This window comes from Canis lupus, chromosome 1 (assembly GCF_003254725.2).
Source record: "Canis lupus dingo isolate Sandy chromosome 1, ASM325472v2, whole genome shotgun sequence".
NCBI lineage: Eukaryota > Metazoa > Chordata > Mammalia > Carnivora > Canidae > Canis > Canis lupus.
Genome location: NC_064243.1, coordinates 111,230,419 through 111,251,797, shown reverse-complemented (window position 1 = coordinate 111,251,797; position 21,379 = coordinate 111,230,419). Strand labels below are relative to the sequence as shown.

The 21,379-nt window shown below is 39.0% G+C and overlaps 1 protein-coding gene across 4 annotated transcripts in view; it reads left to right on the top strand.

Annotated features, from left to right (window-relative positions):
• The window catches only part of LOC118353825 (zinc finger protein-like), a 43,505-nt gene extending 22,537 nt beyond the window's left edge, over positions 1-20,968 (top strand). For 2 of the 4 annotated variants that reach the window (XM_049109488.1, XM_035712526.2), the window contains exons 2-5: positions 4,444-4,536; positions 6,368-6,494; positions 7,045-7,137; positions 16,213-20,968. In XM_049109488.1, the coding sequence (XP_048965445.1) occupies positions 4,522-4,536; positions 6,368-6,494; positions 7,045-7,137; positions 16,213-17,606 (1,629 nt within the window). In that variant the 5' untranslated portion in view covers positions 4,444-4,521 and the 3' untranslated portion in view covers positions 17,607-20,968. Of the gene's footprint in view, positions 1-785; positions 1,006-4,443; positions 4,537-6,367; positions 6,495-7,044; positions 7,149-16,212 lie in introns of those variants that run through there. The other 2 variants (XM_049109486.1, XM_049109493.1) reach the window with 2 other exon arrangements.
• The last annotated feature ends 411 nt before the right edge of the window (positions 20,969-21,379 follow it).

Sequence of the window (21,379 nt, the reverse complement as noted above, 5' to 3'; positions counted from 1 at the left end):
CGCTGCCTCCCCGGGCCGCCCACACTCCCTCGCTCTGTGCTTTCGCGCGGGGGAACTTTGGGCCACCTACTTACCTTTCTCTGTCTCCACTGTTTCCTTTTTTTTTGGGGGGGGGGGTGTTTGTTTTTGGTAAAATGGTGATGGGATTCTTACCTTTCTATAAATACAGTGGTTCGAGAATCAAACGAGGTGGTGTAAATAACAGTCTAAGGACAGTTCCTGCCCCGTGGTGAATGGTGGTGGTCTCTTGGTATTTATCTTTAAAATTGTTAAATGCTTAGTAACCCGAAAGCCATGAATATCGGACGGGGTGAGAGCGCCAGCCCTTCTCTTTGATCCCTGTAGGAAGATTGATAGTCCCCAACCCCTTCTGAGGAGTTACTCCTGTGAAAATTAATAAAAGGAAACCTCCTTTGGAATGGAGTCAGAAGTGGCAGGGGAGAGCGCTCGTACCCTGCCTACCACTCTTGTCAGTTGTAGACTCACTTGGAGGAGACCACCTGATCCCATATTAACCATTAGTATCCCAGAGGGAAGAAGACGGGCTTTCCTCCCCCTGCCTCAGCCCAGCCAGTTGAAAGGCCACTATACTTCCAAGCTCCGGGTTAGTCCCGTAGACTTCGTTTATGGCAGCATTCCCAAATTTTGTAAAATTTTCTCTGTAAAAGAGTGTCCTCTCCTTTGTTCTGTGGACTTGCCTGTGGTTTTCCCGTATCTTACTTGTCCTGGACTGCATTTCTCTGCTATTCCAGTAAAATAACTGGCAGTTCTTTATTTTTTTTAAGACTTTATTTATTCATGAGCGACAGAAAGAGAGAGAGGCGGAGACACAGCCAGAGGGAGAAGCAGACTCCATGCAGGGCCCCCGATGTGGGGCTCCAGGATCACGCTCTGGGCCCAAGGCAGGCGCCAAACTGCTGAGCCACCCAGGGATCCCCGGGTTCTTTTCCGGCTGGAAAGAAGGAGCGGCGTGACGGAGGACAGAGTATCTCCCAATTTCTCAGGGTGGTATTTCAGAGTCTCCTTTCTTTCCTTGGCCTTTGTCTCAAAAAAGACTGCATTTCTTGTCATACCATTGTCTCTAATGAGTTATGTCTGAAAATTGCTGATATTCTTGAAATTTTTTACAATGAGGTGAAAACACCAAGGCCTATCTGCTGCCAGCTGTCAACTATCCTTGCCTTTTTATCCTTCATGCATCTTTTTTTCCCAAAGATTTTGAGATTATGCCGTAGACAATACCTCTTTGTCCCTAAATGTTTGTATTATTAACAAAAATTCAGCTGAGTAAATTTGAAGACTTAGTTGACCTTGTTAAATGATTCATAAACTGGGCAGCATTCCATAAAACAAGTAGAAGGAAGCTTTCAAGAGTTGTACAAAACGGAAGGTTTTTGTAGGAAGGAGGGTGGGCCAAGGAAATTATTAGCAAGAGGAGAGAAACGATGGTTTCAGGCAAGGTCAGTTTCCGTATGAGGGAAGAGCAGGGGATCTTATGCAGATTACCTCATCTTGAAGGGATGGAGAGAGGGCTTCTGTGACAGATTAACTTCATTGGTGCTTATCAGAAAATTCCTGAGTGACTGGTTAAGACTGTTTCTGGGGAGGTTGAAACTGCAATTATAGAAGACATTACAGGCAACTGGATGGCTCAGTGGTTGAGTGTGTCTGCCTTTGGCCCAGGTGGTGAGGGTACTGGGGTTGAGTACTGCATCAGGCTTGCAGGGAGCCTGCTTCTCCCTCTGCCGGTGTCTCTGCCTCTCTCCATGTGTCTCATGAATAAATAAATCTTAAAAAAAAAAAATTAGACATTAAGTCCCAGTTTGGTGACTTGGCCTAAGTGACACCATTTTAGGCCTGTATTTTTCTCTTAAATGGTGTTTATTTTCTAGGAACAAGGATATTCTCTTATACAATGACAGTATCTTGATCAAAATCAGAAAATTACATTGTTGATGTGCTATCTGACCCACAGTCCATATTTAAATTTGTTCTGTTTTTCATTTAAAATTCTTATAAGTGTTTTCCCCTAATTAAAGTGAATTTCATGTACTGCCTTTTGCTGGCATGTTTCCCTTGTCTCCTTTAATGAGGAATGTTCCTCATCCTTCATTATTTTGTTCATGATGTTTTTTGTTCATGATGTGTAGGCAGATTTATATCAGAAATGTCCAGCTTTTGAGGTTTACGTGATATAGTTCATGGTTTGATTCAGATTACGCGTTGTTGGCAGTGATTCCACAGAAATGGTGAGGTGGCCTTTTCAGTCACCATAAAGGGAGCTGAAGGATGCATTTTGGTTTTATATTTGTGATGTCAGTTTTGTTCACTTGGTGAAGGAGATGTGTTTGCCATTTTACCACTGGAGTTACTAGGTTTCTTTTTGTAATTAAAGTTTCCATGACTATCATAAATAAATAAAAATTTACAAAAAAAAATTACAAAAAAAAAATAAATAAAGTTTCTGGGATCCCTGGGTGGCTGGAGTGGTTTAGCGCCTGCCTTTGGCCCAGGGTGTGATCCTGGAGTCCCGAGATTGAGTCCCACATCGGGCTCCCAGCATGGAGCCTGCTTCTCCCTCTGCCTGTGTCTCTGCCTCTCTCTCTCTCTCTCTCTCTCTCTATACCATGAATAAATAAATAAAATTTAAAAAAAATTTCCTGTGGAAAGATATGTTTTATTAGCAGGCTTTCTGCTGTAAAGGTCAGCATCCCTTTTCCTCCCACTTCTTTTTTCATTCAGTCAAATATAAATTCTATATGGACTCTGAGTCCAGTTTGGTTAATTTAAATGAGATGTTACTTATCAGATGCAACTTGTTGATCTCTGTTTTACATATAAGAATTTTCCTTTAGCATGTGAACAATTCAGTGATTTTTGTAACATCAAGTGGTGCAACTATCACCATAATTCAGTTTAAAACATTTTTATTCCTATGCTAAGACCACTTCTTACCATTTATCATTAATCCCTGTTCTCAACAACCCTGGACAACCACTAACTTCTTTTCTGCCTTTATATTGTGAACACTTTATTTAAATTAAATTTAAATTAATTTAAAACCCTTTATTTAAATTATAAACCCTTTATTTAATTAAACCCTAAATTTAAATTTATGTAAACCCTTTATTATAAAAAAAATAAATGGGATTATATAGAATATGGTCTTCTTGTGACAGGCTTCTTTCACTTGTAATATTTTAAAAGTTCATCTTTCTTGTATGCATCATCATTTTATTCCTTTTTATTACTAATATTTTATTGTGGACATACCACTGTTTGTCCATCACCCTATAGGCAGACGTTTTAGTTGCTTCCAGTTTGGGGTTCTTATAAATAATAGTTTTATAAATACATAAGTACAAGTTTTTGTTTGGAGATATATTTTCATATCTCCTGGGTAGATATTGAGGAGTACAATTGCTTGGCTGACTGGTAGCTTTTGGTTTAACTTTTTGATAAATTGCCAAAAGCATTTTCCAGATTGGCTACATCATACTGTTCCCCTCCCCCCCCAGCCTTGTGTGTGTGTGTGTGTGTGTGTGTGTGTTTTAAGATTTTATTTATTTATTCATGAGAGACACACAGAGAGAGAGAGGCAGAGACACAGGCAGAGGGAGAAGCAGGCTCCATGCAGGGAGCACGACATGGGACTCGATCCCGGGTCTCCAGGATCACACCCTGGGCTGAAGGCAGCACTAAACTGTTGGGTCACCCGGGCTGCCCAAGTCTTGTGTTTTTAAATAGATACTAGAAACCCGTGTTGTTGTTGATTTAGAAAACAGTTGTCTACAACAATTTAAAATTTATTGCTAAGGTAACACAATGTTAGGGAAAATAATGAGGCAAAGTTAACTGATTTTTCAGAGGTTATGAGTGACCTTCATGCAACGGAATAGTCAGTGTCAGAAGTTCAGGTATCCTACAATGTTTTTGGTAGAAATCACATGTATAAGAGCAATTTCATACTGAGTGTTATTTTTTTTAACTATAGCTACAAAAATAAGAAACCCTGAATGTATTCAAAATGTTGTCCAGTTCTGAACAGTTCTATGAGTTGGAAATACTGTCTCGGTTGTACAGAAGATAAAACTGAGGAAAAGGGATGTTACTAATTTGATGATACAGTAATTGAGAAGCTGAAGTAGGACTTGAACCCAAATATTGTTGCCCCAGAGATGATTCTTGCTTGATGCATTATGTTGTCTCATTTTCCATCATATCAGAATCTGCTATCTTGGGAGCCACAAGATAGCACAAGGCAACATACAACAATCTGTATGTGTGTTGTGTAGGAATGAAGTATCCATGCCAGGATCTGCTCCTCACGTTGTAGACAGCAGCAGCCACCCCAAGGAAAGGGCTCGTTGGCTAAGTCACAATAAGCATTCATGTAGACAGACATCACTAATCACCCTTTCATGTCCTTCTCTGCCTTTCCAGACACCACCAGACACAGGTCTGCCTTACCAGGACTCTGTATTCCGGGAATCTGTACATCTCCAGAAGTAGGAAGGAAAAATGACCACATTCAAGGTGCATATGGCTTACCTTTCTTGCTGTTAAAATTCCATTTCACTACTCATAATGTTAGTGTTGGGGCGTCTGGGTGGCTCAGTCAGTTAAGCGTCTGACTTGATTTTTGGCTCAGGTCATGATCTCAGGGTTGTGAGATTGAGCCCTGCCTTGGCTCTGCTTTGAGCAAGGAGCCTACTTTGGATTCTCTGTCTCCCTCTTCCCCTCTGCCCAGCTCACACTCTTATGTGTTTTTCTTCTTTTATTGAGATGACTCAAGAACACCAGGTTAAATGATCTCTGTGTTTGTTTTTAGCATTTGTTTTGTCATTATTCATTTTATTTCAAAAACAAATGTGGACAAATTAATAAGAAAGACCAGTTCTGCTTGTTTTACCACTGACACGTTAACTATTTTTATTTTCTCATACTCTTTTTCATGTATATTCATAGATTTATTAATATTCATGATATACATCTAATATTGACTTGTGCTTTTTTGTTTAACGTTATAGAACATTACATATGGTTACATTGTGTTCCTACTAAATTGATATGATTTTTAATTTTTAACTACCTACTGCTTCTAGACATTAAGGTGATTTAGGAGTTTGTTTTAAGCAATGCTGTAGTGATTGTTTCCTACTTGCAATCTTTTCTCCAAAAAGTCACTTCTCTGAACAAGCTGCCTATTTTTTTCCTCATTGTATTGAGGACTCAATAATGAAAAAGTGCATTTGATACATGCCACATTAGAGTTTTATAGATAGAATATTCAAATACAGCACAGTGCAATAGGCTCTGACTTCTGCTTAATGCAAATATTGTTGGAGATTTTCACACAGGAAGAGCTAGAATTTGTCTGTCTTATGTCTGAGTCATTCCCTGCATGTCACTTAACTGGTCTACTTTTATTCCTTCATATATTTTTTTCTTCATATATTTGTTTTTTCGAAGTAACCTTAGGTGTGTAAATATACATAGGCTTTATTTTTTAGAGCAGTTTAAACATGCACAGTAAAATCCAGCAGAAAGTACAAAGATTTCCCCCCCTGCCCTCATGTACCCACAGTCTCTCCCACTGTCAGCATCCACCACCAGAGTGGTACACTTGTTACAATCAATGGACCTGTGTTGGCCAGGTTTCCAGAATCCATAGATTACCTTAGGATTGACTTTGATGTTCTTTCTGTTGGTTTGGACAAATTTGTAATGTGTCTCTGTTGATACAGTGTCCTACATAGTAGTTTCACTGCCCTAAAAATCCTCTATGTTCCACCTATTTATCCTTCTCTTCCCCTAATCCCTGCCAACTATGGATCTTTTTATTGTCTCCATAGTATTACCTTTTCCAGGACGTCATATGGTTGGAATCATACAGTATATAGCATTTCAGATTGTTATATTCTATTCTCTAACTTAGCCATATGAATTTAAGGTAACTCCATGTCTTTTCATGGCTTGATAGCTTTTTTTTAATCCCTAAATTGTACTCTGGTCTGGATGTAGTATTTATCCGTTCACCACCTGGGACATCTTGGTTGCCTCTAGTTATAAATTGAGGTATAATCTTAGTTTAAAACATCCAGTCTTGCTGGATTTACCAGGCCCTTACTTCTGCTTCTGCATTGACTCCTTAGAGCTGCTATAGAAGGAGGTTTCTGATTTCATATTCCACTGGCATATGTAAAATATAAGAAACCTTCTCAGGTTCACACAGGAAACCAAGGGTCAGGAATGTTAGCCATTCTGTTGAGTAAAAGTGACAGGTAAGAAAATAGTATCTCTCAGTGCTGTCCCTCCCAGTGAAGGTTGCTTGTAAGATTGAGATTACATGTGCTTGGTATCATAGGAAGCAGTGACATTCAAGGACGTGGCCGTGGTCTTCACAGAGGAGGAGCTGGGGCTGTTGGACTCCGCCCAGAGGAAGCTCTACCGAGATGTGATGCTAGAGAACTTCGGAAACCTGGTCTCTGTGGGTGAGGTCTTGAGCCCTCTGTAACTGAATGTTAGTCTCCAGGAGTGGCTTTGTATCCTTTGTGTCCTTTGAGGCCCTTGAAATGGTTCCCTGATTTGGGGCATCTGACTTCCCTAATATATGTGGGACACACAGAGAGTGTTTTTTGTTTTTTTTAATCAACAGGCAAATTTTTGTTTTGTTGAAGAACTATAGATGGATGGTATACAGCTAGCGCTACTTGATGTATTTCTGACCCTATCATGAATTATAACACCAGTACAATGAATCCTATTGTCAACTTTTAATGAAATAAATAAATCAGATAATAGCAGTCCTTCTCACATTCTTCCAAAAAATTAAAGAATAAGTACTTCCTAACTCATACACTTCCTAACTCTCTATATGTGTAGGAGACTTGGCAAATGATATTTCTTCAGATGAGTCATGAGAAAAGAATATTTGAAAAACGTTGCTTCTGATTGCTTGATGAGTATGTAATGGGAACCTCATTTTCCAGTGAATTTTACCTAGAATCTGTTGACTTTAAGCATATGACTTTGTGTTCACAGGGCATCAGCCATTCAAACGAGATATGATTCACTTGGTAAGGGAAGAAAAGTTTTGGATGGTGAAGTTAGCAACCCAAAGAAAAGGCAATTCAGGTAAGAACCAAGTAAGTAAGGGTCTTGCAGGCAGTTCTACTGTCTGTTTGATATTTCTCCATGCTTATTTCCATATTCTAAACTGCCAAGCCTCTTTCCTGGATTATTATAACAGCCTTTGTACAGGTTGCTGTGCTTCCACCTTCCCATCCTACATCTGTTTTCTATGAGCAAAGTAATTCCTAGGCAATGTAATTGAGATTGCCATTCCTCTATTCAAAATCCACTATGGCTGGGCACCTGGGAGATTTAGTCAGTTAAGTGTCTGACTTTGGCTTGGGTCATGATCTCAGGGTCCTGCAATCGAGCCCTGCATCAGGGTCCCCACTCAGTGAGGAGCCTGGTTTTCCCTCTCTCTCTGCCCCTGCCCTAGCTTGTGTGTGTGCTCTCTCTCTCTCTCTCTCTCTCTCAAATAAATAAATAATAAATAAAATCTTTTTAAAAATTCATAATGGCTTCTTTTTTTCACCTTAAATTTAAAACCACTTACAGTGACTCTTAGAGTCTGCTCTGTATCCCGAATTCCTCTCCTTTGAATGCATCTGTCCTCTTTCTATCTTTCTCTATTTTTATTTTTTTAAGGTTTGTTTTGTTTTTAAGTTATCTCTACACCTGACATGGGGCTTGAACTCACAGCCCTGAGATCAAGAGTCACACGCTCTACAGATGGAGCCAGCCAGGTGCCCCTCTCACTGCCTTTTTCCACCCACGTTGTCCTCTGTGCCGTTACTCAGACCTGCCAAGGATACTGTACATCGCCTATTGCTGCCTTATCAAATTACTATGAATGTAGCAGACTAAATGATAAACTTTTATTGTATTTTTGTTGTTTAGGTATGATCTCTGACACATCTCATGGGGATAATATGTAAGGTGTCTACAAGGCTGCATTCCTGTCTGCTACCCTGTCAGGACACTTCTGATGACATTGCTCCCTCCCAGATAATCCAGAATGATCTTCCTGTTTTTCTGATCAGCTGATTAGCATCTTTCATTGCATCCACAACCCAGTTAACATAACATAGCATGCTCACAGGTTCTGGGGATTGGACATGGACATCTTTCAGGAACCATTAAGTCTGTTACAGAAACTTCTCCCTTTGGGACCTGTTACTTTTTCACTCTGCTTGGAATATTCTTTCACTGAAAATCCTACTGGTTCTTCTCTTCTTCAGTTAGGTCTCTGCTAGATTTTAATACCATGACACAGGCCTTCTGACCATTCTGCGTAAAATACAATGCTGTCTTTACTCCTCTTGCTTTCTGTTGTGTCTCATACATTTTTGTTTACCTCTTACTTCTCTCTCCCCAGTGGTTATAATCTGCAGGAGGAGAACTTAAATTGTTTTGATTATTGATGTGTCCTCCATGCCCAGACTAGTCCAGGGATGAGGCAGTATTTGCAAATATTTATTGACTTCATGAATGAATAAATGGATAGGAGAACTTAACTGTGTTAACTGTCATCAGTGATGTAGGATAGTTTATTTTTCTGAATGCTTATTACAGGCTTTTAAATTTATTTCACAGCTCAGTAAGGGTTTTTAGTTTGCAATTTGTGAAAAACTGATGCAAAATACCAATTTAACTTTATCCAAAATTTTTCCACTCTATCTTCAAAGAACCCAGAAGCCTTGTAAGAAACCAGTGCATAGGCTTCCTTTTCACCAATCACTCCATGACCCATGGAAGCAGTCAATAAGTGACCATAAACCAGTGGGTTTTTCGTATATAGCCTTTATGATGTTGAGGTATGTTCCCTTTAAACCTACTTTGTTGAGGGTTTTTACCATGAATAGATGTTGTACTTTGTCAAATGCTTTTTCCACATCTATTCAAATAGTGATGTGATATGGTTCTTATCCTTTCTTTTATTGATGTGATGTATCACATTGATTTGCAAATATTGAACTACCCTTGCAACCCAGGAATAAATCTCACTTGATTGTGATGATTTATTTAATATATTGTTGGATTCAGTTTGCTAGTATTTTGTTGAGGATTTTTCCATCTATGTTCATCAAAGGTATCAGCCTATGGTTCTCTTTTTTTGTGGTGCCTTCATCTGGTTTTGGTATCAGGGTAATGCTGGCTGTCCTCATAGAATGAAGTTGGAAGTTTTCCTTCCTTTTCTATTTTTTGGAATAGTTTGATTTGACAGAATTCATCTGTGAAGCCATCTGGTGCTGGACTTTCATTTGTTGGGGCTCTTAGATTACTGATTCAGTTTCTATGCTGACAATTGGTCTGTTCTAATGTTCTATATCATCCTATCTTAGTTTTGTTAGGTTAAATGTTTCTAGGGATTTATCCATTTCTTCTAGGTTGTCCAGTTTGTTGGCATATAGTTTTTTGTAATTCTCTCTTGTAATTATTTGTATTTCTGTGGTTGGTTATTTCTCTTCTCTCATTTGTGATTGTATTTATTTGAGTTCTTTCTCCTTTTCTCTTGATAAATCTGGCTAGAGGTTTATTAATTTTATTGATTTTTTTCCAAAGAATTAGTTCCTAGTTTCTTTAATTTGTTCTATTGTTCTTTTAGTTTCTATATCATTTACTTCTGCTCTAATATTTATTATTTTATTCCTTCTACTGGTAGATTTTGTGTGTTGTTCCTTTTCTAGCTCCTTTAGATGTAAAGTTAGGTTGTTTGAAATTTTTCCTGCTTATTGAGGTCAGCTTGTGGTGCTATAAACTTCCCTCTTAGAACCACTTTTTCAGCATCCCAAAGGTTTTGGACTGTTGTGTTCTCATTTATTTCCATGTACTTTTTATTTCTTTGTTGACCCATTCATTGTTTACTAGCATATTATTTGACTTCCATGTATTTGTGGTCTTTCTAGATTTTTTTCTTGTAACTGACTTTTAGTTTCATAGTGTGGTCAGAAAAGATGTATGGTATATGATTTTGATCTTTTTGAATTTGTTGACACTTGTTTTGTGGCCTAATATATGATCTATCTTGGAGAATGTTCCATGTACACTTGAAAAGAATGTGTATTCTGCTGTTTTAGGATGGAATGTTCTTAATATGTCTGTTAAATCCATCTGTTCCAATGAGTCATTCAAAGCCATTGTTTCCTTGTTGATTTTCTGTTTAGATAATCTGTCCATTGATGTAAGTGAGGTGTTAAAGTTCCCTACTGTTAATTTATTATTATGGATTAGTGCCTTTGTGTTTGTCATTAACTTTTATATACTAGAGTGCTCCCATGTTGGGTGCATATTTACAATTCTTGTATTTTCTTGTGGGATTATCTCCTTTATTATTATTATTAGTGTTCTTTTTTTGGTCTTTGGTTATAGTCTTTGTTTTAAAGTCTAGTTTATCTGATGTAAATATTGTTATTCTGGTTTTCCTTTCACAACCATTTGCATGATAGATATTTCTCCATCCCCTCACTTTCAATCTGCAGATACTTTTAGGTCTAAAATGAGTTTTTTATAGGCAGCATATAGAAGTCTTGTTTATCCATTTTGTCACCCTATGTCTCTTAATTGAATCATTTAGTGTGTTTACATTCACAGTAATTTGTTGATAGATATTATGTATTGCCATTTTATTACTAGTTTTGTGTTTGTTTCTGAAGATTTTCTCTGATCCTTGTCTTTCATGGTTTGCTGATTTTTTTAATCAGTATATTTGGATTTCTTCCTCTTATTCTTTCCATATTTATCAGTGGTTTTTCATTTGTGATTATTATTAGGTTTGTATGCAGCATCTGTGTATAGCAGACTACATTAAGGTGATGGTCATTTACAATTGAACTCATTCTTTACTCCTCTCATCCCTATGTATTAGGTATATGGTATCATATTTTACATCCTTTTATTTTATGAGTTCCTTGACTGATTTTTTAATAGAAATATTCATTTTTATTGCTTTTGTGTTTCCTACTTTTATACTGTCACTTCTGGTCTTCCCAAAGAGTCCCCTTTTAATATTTATTGCAGGGCTGGTTTAGTGGTCATGAACTCCTCTGATTTTTGTTCATATGGGAAACTCTTTATCTCTTCTTATATTTTAATGGTAACCTTGCTGGATAGAGTATTATTGGTTCCAGATTTTTTTCTTTCAAGACTTTGAATATCATGCCATTTTCTTCTGGCCTGCATGGTTTCTTCTGAAAAATCAGCTAATATCCTTATGGGGTTTCCTTTGTATGTAACTGTCTTCTTTTTGCTTGCTATCTTAAAATTGTTTTCTTTATCACTACATTTTGCCATTTTAATTACAATATGCCTTGGTATGAATCTGCTTTTGTTGATTTTGTTGGGGGTTTTCTGTATCCTGGATCTGGATGTCTGTTTCCTTCCCTAGATTAGGGAAGTTTTTAGCTATTGTTTTCTCAAATAAATTTTCTACTCCCTTTTTTCTCTGTTCTTCTTCTGGGATCCCTATAATACAAATGTTACATGTTTTATGGTTCGTTGAGTTCACTAAGTCTATTCTTGTTTTGCATAATTCTTTTTTCTCTCTTTTGTTCAGCTTGATTACTTTCTATTACTCTGTCTCCTAGGTCTTTAATTTGTTCCCCTGCTTCTTCCAGCCTGCTCTTCTTGCCATCAAGTATGTTTCTCATTTCATTTATTGAACCTTTATCTCTACTATGTTATTCCTTAACTCCGTGGTAAAGGTCTTACTGATTTCTTCTACTGTTTTCTCAGGTTCAGTGAGTATCTTTATGATCATTGCTTTAAATTCTCTATCAGGCATATTAGTTGGATTTGTTCCACTTAGGTCTCTGGCCATGGCCTTGTCCTGTTCTTTCATTTAGAAAAATTCTTTGTCTTCTCCTTTTCTGTAAGTCTCTGTGCCTGTTACTATGTGTTAGGAAACTCAGCTATATCTCCTGTTCTTGAGGGTAATGGCCTTGTGAAGAAGAGATCTTGCAGTGTCCTCTGTTTCCCAGGGCCTGGTGCATCAGGGAGTATCTCTATCTCCTATGTATGCTGCATGCGCTCTGCTGTTATGTCCTGGCCTCTTCATCCTTCAAGACAGTCATCTGCAGAGGCTCTCTTTGCCCACTGTGGGCAGTGTTTGATCCTGGCCTGAATATGGCAAGTTTTAACTAGGTGTGCTCAGGTCTGTTCATGAAAAGAAACCTGTTGCCACTGCCGCCAGCACTGACGCCCTGCAAAACTCCTGAGTGGGAGACATGGTGTGGGCAGGGGTTTGGCCAATCTTCTAGGGGAGGAGGCCTGTCATGCTGGCACTATGGCAAGTATGATTGGGAAGGACAGTTCCAGTGGAGTGTGAGGGAGCGTGGCATGGAGCATGGCAGGTTAGGTAGCAAGTATTAGCATTGTACTGGTTCCTTTTTTCTTTTTTTTTTTAATTCTTTTTATTTATTTATTTATTTTTATGATAGTCACACACACAGAGAGATAGGTAGAGGGAGAAGCAGGCTCCATGCACCGGGAGCCTGACGTGGGATTCGATCCCGGGTCTCCAGGATCGCGCCCTGGGCCAAAGGCAGGCGCCAAAACGCTGCACCACCCAGGGATCCCATTGTACTGGTTCCTGCAGGAGGCCCTGTGCTTGTGCTTAGGGCCTGGGGAGGGAAATGTCACCTGCCAGTTCCTTTGTTTCTGGAGGATCTCTCTGGGACATGCTCCAAGATGAACAAATAACCTCCCCACTGTGTGTCCCAGGTACTCTTCAGATTGCTGTTCCATGCTGTATGTCCATGGGCTGTTTGCCCTGCCTTCTCTCCAAGAGCAGCCCCAGTGGCTCAGACTGTCCCCAGGGCAAGCCTGCTGACCTTTAAAACTCAAGGCTTCAAACACTGCTGTCTGCAAGAACTCATAAAATTTGGCCTCTCTTGCTTTTTGCTATGCGAATATATTTTCACTGTGCACTCTCCTGTGTGCTAGTCTGTGTCACTCCCTTCTTCATAACCATGGCTCCCTCTTCTCCACAGCAGCCACAATCTATTTCTCTCCCAAACCATGTTTCCATGTTTCCTAACTTCTTTGATGTAGCCTCTTCTCTACTTTTAGTTGTAGAGTTTGTTCTGCCAGTCTTTGGGTTGATTCTTGGGTAATGAGGATGATTTTGTAGTTACCTAGTTGTATTTGTGGGGTAGGGGCAGCCTAGTATCCTCTTACTCCATTACCATCTTCCTCTCTTCCTCAAAAAATACTTTTTTTTAAAGGTTATTTATTTATATATTTATTTATTTAGAGTGTGAGTGGGGGAGGGGTAGCAGGGGAAGGAGAGATAGAATCCTAAGTAGGCTCCATGACCAGTGTGGAGTCTGACATGGGGCTTGATCTCACCACCCTACAATCATGACCTGAGCTGAAATAGAGTTAGACACTTAACCAGCTGAGCCACCCAGGCACCCCAAAGGTTTAGTTTTTTAATATAATCTCTACTCCTAATGTGGGGCTCAAACTTACAATCCCAAGATCAGTAGTCACATATTTTACTGACTAAGCTAGCCAGGTGCCCCCAAAAATCTTTAAAATGAGCATTCTGATGTCTGTTCCTGAACAGATCCCCCACAAATGCGGGGGGGGGGGACCCTCAATTCCCTGATTTCTCAGATAGCAATCAGCTTGAAAGTTGTTTATCCCTTCCACAATTTGCCCTCCTCTAGCCCATTTGCTTCTTACAAAACCTTTGTCCACATCATTATAGCCAGGCTTCCCCTTCATGTACCAGAAGTGGATATGATGAAAATAACACCACTCACACAGCTGAATATTGTCTATTCCTGATCATTTTTGTTCAAAAATATGGTATATATTTCTGCACCTTTATTTTTTTTACAAATGTAGCCATTAAATAAGCTTTAAAGAATAATGATTTCACATGATTTCCATATATTTATTATGAAATCTATTGTTTCATTTTCAATTGATGAACATTATGAACATTATTATAACCTGGAAAGTATCAGGAAATGGCCCACTCAAAATTGTCACATCCTCAGACTTTTTTTTTTCTCCTTCATCCAAAGAAAACTATTTTTTTAATATATATATATTTTTTAAAGATTTTATTTATTTATTCATGATAGTCACAGAGAGAGAGAGAGGCAGAGACACAGGCAGAGGGAGAAGCGGGGTCCATGCAGGGAGCCCGATGTGGGATTCGATCCAGGTCTCCAGGATCGCGCCCTGGGCCAAAGGCAGGCGCCAAACCGCTGCGCCACCCAGGGATCCCCAAAGAAAACTATTTTAAAGGGACAGTTTATTAAATATAACCAAGAGGTGCACACTCACCTATGGATATTTTTCAAAGTTTTTATACTTAGGACTTACTTTTCCATTTGAACCATTTTTTGAATGAGAGACTTGCTGAGTTCCTGAACTAAGTTCAAACTTTTTAGAACACAAGCCCTACTAGGAAATGCATCTTTCAGTATACCCAAAAGAAATATTTTTTTTTTCAAAAGAAACATTTTATGTGTACACAGATTTATACAAATGACTTTATAAGACAATTCATGCAATCACCCCATTCCTGAATAATGATGTTCAGATAGTTCCTGTCCCTTTTTCCTAAATACTTATTGCATGGTTTAAAGTTTATTTTACAGATGACTAAAAGGCTGCAGTTTTCAACTGGAAAAACTAATGTGATAACCCAATTTATTTACATCCAAAGATTTTCCATACTTTGTTTTGAATTAGACAGTCCAGAAGCCTCAGAAGAAACCAGATGCATAAACCTTCATGTAGTCTTTTCACCCCTAGTGGTTTGCCACCTTTGATTCTTTTATCAGTAATACTACCCTTGTGGATATTCCTGTAAGATACAGACTTCTGATTTGACAGCAAAACTTCAGTTTCCTTTCCCTTTTTAATTTTAGATATATTAAGTTACCATGTGTATGAACAGTTAAGAGGAACTACACACATTGTGTAGAATGCAGGAATACTTAAAATATATAGCTATAGTCAGTTCTGGCTGTTTGACAGAAAGATTGCAAAGAGTGTAAGCAACTACAAAGTTTAGAAGGACAGTTTACACAGACCTCCTGCACTTGACTTCAACTATAGGTTTGGGAGATTCCCAAAATTGCCTTCAGATTGAATCATTTTCTAAAAGGGACCGCATTCACTGAATGCGGTTATACTCAGAGTTAGTGTTTGTTACAGAGAAGGATACACCTTATAATCAAGCAAGAGAAAAAGCACAAGAGAGGGAGTTTAGGGAAGTACCAGATGCAGAGTTTGCATTGTCTTCTCTCCATGGAGTCAGAGATATGTTATTGTGTTACTTTCCCTGAAGATGTAGTTATACACAGGATATTGCCAATTAGGGAAACTCACCTGATCTGGTGTCCAGAGTAATTATTGGAGCTCTGTCATATGACCAGTGTAGACTGAATGGGTTCATGTGGTCATGCTTGGTCCACACCAGTAGGTGATTGAAAGCATCACCCCAAATAATTCTTGGTCTTTCTGGTATGGTCATATCATCCCTAAATCATATTATTAAACTTTCTAATGTGACCCAAGACGTTATAGCACTCCTTTCAGGCTTGACATTGCAAGGGCTTAGAACTGCCTCTCAGATATTGAGGACAAAGGCTGTCATTGTGTATATAATTTATTTGCTGTATAACTTATTGTTTAAGAGTTTACTGGGAGCATCTGTATGGCTCAGTCAGTTGTGTCCAATTCAATCTCAGCTCAGGTCTTGATCTCAGGGTTGTGAGTTTAAGCTGGGTGTTGGGCTCCATGTTGGATGTAGAGCTTTTTTTTTTTTTTTTTTTTTTTTTAAGTAAGAGTTTACACTGATTTTTGAAATTCAGTAGAAACAGCAAAATTAACATGTATCATCATTTTGGTATTCAGTCTTTGACTTCTAACTTGTATGTCACATATGAGACTAGTGGGATTCTAAATTTGTTTCATTAGTGCTTACTGGATAGGGACCTACTAGACTACCTCTTGGTTTATGTAGACATTTAAACTAGAGACCATGATAAACACTAGAAAGATGTAGGGAATATTCCCTTGATTCATTAAAGTCCCATGCTCTTCCCTAACTGTTAAATCTTGAAGACATTGAACAAAGCCTTCATTTGTCCACATCACTGCATTCTGTCATTTTAGGAGACAAAGTCCAACATGAAATGGAGACTAGTCCTAAAGCAGAACCACATGAAGAACTTTCTTGCTGGCAAATCTGGCAACACATTGCAAATGACTTAACCCGATGTCAAAACTCCATGATAAAGAGTTCTCAGTTGTACAAACAATGTGATTTACCCAGCCAGGTGGGAGCAGAACTGTCTATAATCCGCACAGGCCAGAAAACTTACCAGGGAAATGGGTGTAAAGAATTCTTCAGTGATACCTCCAACTGTGATCTTCAGCAGTTAAACTCTGGAAAAAAGTCTCATACATGTCGTGAGTGTGGGAAATGCTTCTTTTATAGTTCAGCACTTCGTATTCATCAGAGAGTTCACCTGGGAGAGAAACGGTATAGGTGTGATGAGTGTGGTAAAGAATTCAGTCAGAACTCACATCTGCAAACTCATCAGAAAGTCCACACTATAGGGAAGGCATTCAAATGTGAAGAATGTGGGAAAGGCTTCAGCCGTAGATCAGAACTTAGTAATCATTGCAGGTTACACTCGGGAGAGAAACTTTATAAGTGTAAGGGCTGTGGGAAGGCCTTCATTAATGCTTGCCATCTTCAGGACCATCAGAGAGTCCACACCGGGGAAAAGCCATTTAAGTGTGATATCTGTGGTAAGAGCTTTCGTCGTAGGTCAGCACTTAATAGTCATTGTGTGGTCCACACAGGAGAAAAACCATACAAATGTGAGGAGTGTGGGAAGTCCTATACTTGGCGTTCGCGTCTTCGTATCCATAAGAAAGTCCACATGGGACAGAAACCACACAAATGTGAAGAATGTGGAAAGAGCTTCTTTTCTAGGACACATCTTTATTACCATCGGAGGTTCCACACAGAGGAGAAACCCTATAATTGTAAGGAATGTGGGAAGAGCTTCCGATGGATCTCACCTCTTTTGACACATCAGCGAGTTCACAGTGGAGAAAAACCATTCAAATGTGAAGAGTGTGGGAAAGGATTTGGTCAGAAATCATGCCTGCAAGCTCATCAGAAAGTCCACACCAAAGAAAAACCATACAAATGTGAGGAGTGTGGTAAGGGCTACAAGACAAGCTTGGATCTTGATGTGCACCAGAGTGTTCATATGGGAGAGAACCCATATACATGTAGGGCATGTGGTAAGCACTTCACTAGGACCTCAAATCTTAAGGTTCATCAGAGAGTCCACACTGGAGAGAAACCATACAAATGTAATGTATGCAGTAAGGTCTTCAGTCAGTCTGGACATCTAAAATCTCATCAGAGAGTTCACACAGGAGAGAAACCTTATAAGTGTAAGATATGTGGTAAGCAGTTCAGTTCAAGTTCATATGTTAAAATTCATCACAGAACCCATGTTGGTGATAAATTTCATCCAGTCTCATAGAAAAAAACTTTGTATCGGTAAAGTGAATATATCAGCCATAGCTGAACACATCCCAGTGATCCCAGGATCACACAAGTGGTGCAATAAGGGCTTTAGTTAGAACCTTCACAGTTACAGTTATCACTCAAGAAATAAGCTGTTGAAATAAGAATTTCTTTAGGCACTTATCAAACTCTAATGGTGGATATTAAAATTGATGTCCCCTGGAATATAAACTCCGTAAGGGCAAGGAGTTTGCTGCTGTATCTATATAATCAACATTGAGTAGCACTCAGTATATGTACTTAGTGTTTATTTGTAAAATGAATCAAAGGGAAGAGAGAGAATTAGGGAAGATGGCAGAGTTGGAGGACCCTAAGCTTGCCCCCTCTTATGGATACAACTAGACAACACTTATATCAGCATAAGTAACCCAGAAACCGACCTGAAGACCAACTCATCAACTAAAGGTAGAGATGAGGCAATATTAAAAGAGGTAGGAAAGGCAAAGATGCGGTTTGAGAGTAAAACAGACTGGCAGTCAGTGGTGGGGGACAAAGCCAGTGGTGCAGAGAAGGCAAAAACCAGACTATCACACTGGGGAGCCCACACAGGGAAGACAAATCCCCATGACATCTGGCTTTGAAAGTGATGGGCCAAATTCCAAGAATTCTTAAAACCAGTGGGACTTAACTGGATTTTCAGTTTCTGTGGGCTGGGCTCTGGGAGAGCACAATAACCAACCAGTGGAAATAGAGGCAGGAATCAGCAGTTTGAAAAATGCTAGGGGCAGATGAGAGGGAGAGTGACTTACTCATCTCAGAGCATGGCCTGGAGAGGCAGGGATTATGAGGACACCCCTCCAGGAACAAAGGAGTAGTAGGCACCATTTCTCTCCCCAGCCCCCCAGCATAAACATGGCCACTTGCTGGAACCATTGCAGCACCAACACACCTTACCTAACCTGCTTACACCAAGCCCTACCCGTCTAATCCAGTGGATCCCTTTCCCAGTCACACTTGCTTCAGTGCTGGCACTGTGAGCCCCTTTCCCCAGGAGACCAGATAAAATCCCACCAACACCTCGTCTCCTGACCTGCATGTTTTATGAGAGATCATTTCCAGAGGTGGCAGTGACAGCAGGTCTCATTTCACAAGCAGACCAGCATATATTTGGTTGTGATCCACCCAGCTGAGGACCAAACCCTGTCCACAACAAGCAAAGAGCCTCTCCAGATGACTAGACTGAAGGAAAAAGGCCGGGACACAACATCAGGCACAGGCAACACACATAGGAGACACTCTGAAACAACAGGTCCCAGAGAACAGGAGATAACGCACTGCATGGCACTACAGAACCCTTTCATGAGGCTGTTACCTTCAAGAGGAAGAGACCTAGCTGACTTTAATAATAAATAGAGAAAATGAGGAGAGGGACATATCTCCCAAATGAAAGAACAGGACCAAACCACAGCAAGAGACCTAAGCAAAAATAGATGTAAGTAATATACCAGATAGAGAATTTAATGATCATAAAGATACTCACTGGACTTGAGAAGAGTGAAGGACCTCAGTGAGACCCTTACCACTGAGGTTATGAAGAACCAATCAGAGATGAAGAACACAATAAATTAAAAATACATCGATGGAGGGGATCCCTGGATGGCTCAGTGGTTTAGCGCCTGCCTTCGGCCCAGGGAGTGATCTAGGAGTCCCAGGATCAAGTCCCACGTCAGGCTCCCTGCACAGAGCCTGCTTCTCCTTCTGCCTGTGTCTCTGCCTCTCTCTCTCTCTGTCTCTCTCTCTCTGTCATGAATAAATAAATAAAATCTTTTTAAAATAAATACATTGATGGAATAAATAGGCTAGATGACACAGAGGAATGTATTAATGACCTGGAAGACAGTAATGGAAAGTAATTAGCTGAGCAAATGAGAGGTGAATTTTTATTTTTAAAGATTTTTATTTATTCATGAGAGAGAGAGAGGCAGAGACACAGGCAAAGGGAGAAGCAGGTTCCATGCAGGGAGCCTGATGTGGGACTCCATCCCAGGTCTCCAGGATCAGGCCCTGGGCTGAAGGCGGCGCTAAAGCGCTGAGCCACCCGGGCTGCCCAAGAGGGGAAAATTATGTAAATTGAAGATAGGGAACTCTGACTCCATCAAGCATAATAACATTTGCATTAAAGAGATCCCAGAAGAGAGAAAAAGGGCAAAAAAAAATATTTTAAAGAAATAATAGCTGAAAACTACCTTTTTTGTGGGAGAAGGAAACCGATCCAGAAGGCACAAGAGCACTCCAAAATTCAGCCCAAGGACATCTACACCAATATACATAGTTCTTAAGATGGAGGAAAGTAGTGACAAAATATTTTAAATGAATCAAAAAGAAAATGTATGATATTTAAAAATTGTATCTGGAAAAGGAAACTAGAAAAAAATTCAGAGAAACAGTTGAAATGCAGAAATATATATCACTGCATTCCACAGCATTATTTTGGTAGTATCTTACTGCAGCTGGCTCCTGGCATTCCCTCAGCCATCGATCTGAGGTTGGGTTATTTTTGGGATCTTGATTTCATGTTCCATTGGTTTATATAGTAGAAATTCGATTCTATTTTGTGATTTTTCTCACATGGCAGACTGAAACAATTTTAATTTTGCAATAACTGGCTACTGTACACAGCTTAATTGAATTTTCTCAATGTTAAGGCAAGGGTTCAAAGTAACATTAAAAGAGATTTAGTAATGATAAAAATTTTCTTAGTTTTGAGTTCATCATTGATTTTTAAATTTCTGCATTTCCATGTAATCTTTGATATGATTGTTTTCTAATTTGTAGCATTTTTTAAAAATCAAACTTCTCTGGTAGAAGCTATGCCAATTTTTTAATATATATATATATATATATATATTTTTTTTTTGCTATGTGAAATTTGAAGGACAGCTTCCCATATTCTTCCCTCATCCTCATGAAATAAATAGAAAAATCTGGGATTTGGTGGTTTCATCAAATATATTAAATACTACTGCAGAAATGGCAGTTATATGTTTTTCTTCTTGATGACAATATACATCTTTTGAAAAGCAGTATATAACAGAATGTGAAATGTGTAACTCTGATCTGGAAAAACACACTAGGAATATATGATGATGAAGTTCAAACAATGAAAAGATGAGTACGCATCAATAAAGTTACAATTTTTAAAATGGAAATGATGAGTGTTCACCGATAAGGATTTCTTTAAATTTCATATGTTCCCATAGTATCATGGGACTGTTTAAATAATGTCAGGGACATGTAATATCAGGAGAACATAATACAGGCTTTGTGAAATCAGACCATAGCCTTCCTAGTATAATAAAATTCATAAATCTCTGTGTATATGTGTGTGTGTTCTATGTATATCCATACATAAAATAGAATTGGATATTCCTAGTAATATTCTCTGGCAAGGAGTATTTGGTGGCATTTAAACTGTCACCAAATACTGGAATAAGTCATTGCCAAGCTAATTATTTGTAATAAATCTCATCAGATTAAGCCAAAAGTCCTTAACTTCTAAAACTGAAAAGACCACAAGTAGGGCTTACACCTAACCTGCATAGCTGGGGTTCTCTCTCTTTTTTTTTTTTCTGGGGTTCTCTTAAAGTGGTTACAGGTAGCAACAACACCTAAGACTGGCTGGCTTGTGTTCATGTTCATGTCTCAGAGTGCACGAGGTCTAAAATCCCAACCACACTCAGTAGTAAATTCTTAGATAGTATCTAGTTCCAGATCTTTAGTGAGGCCATT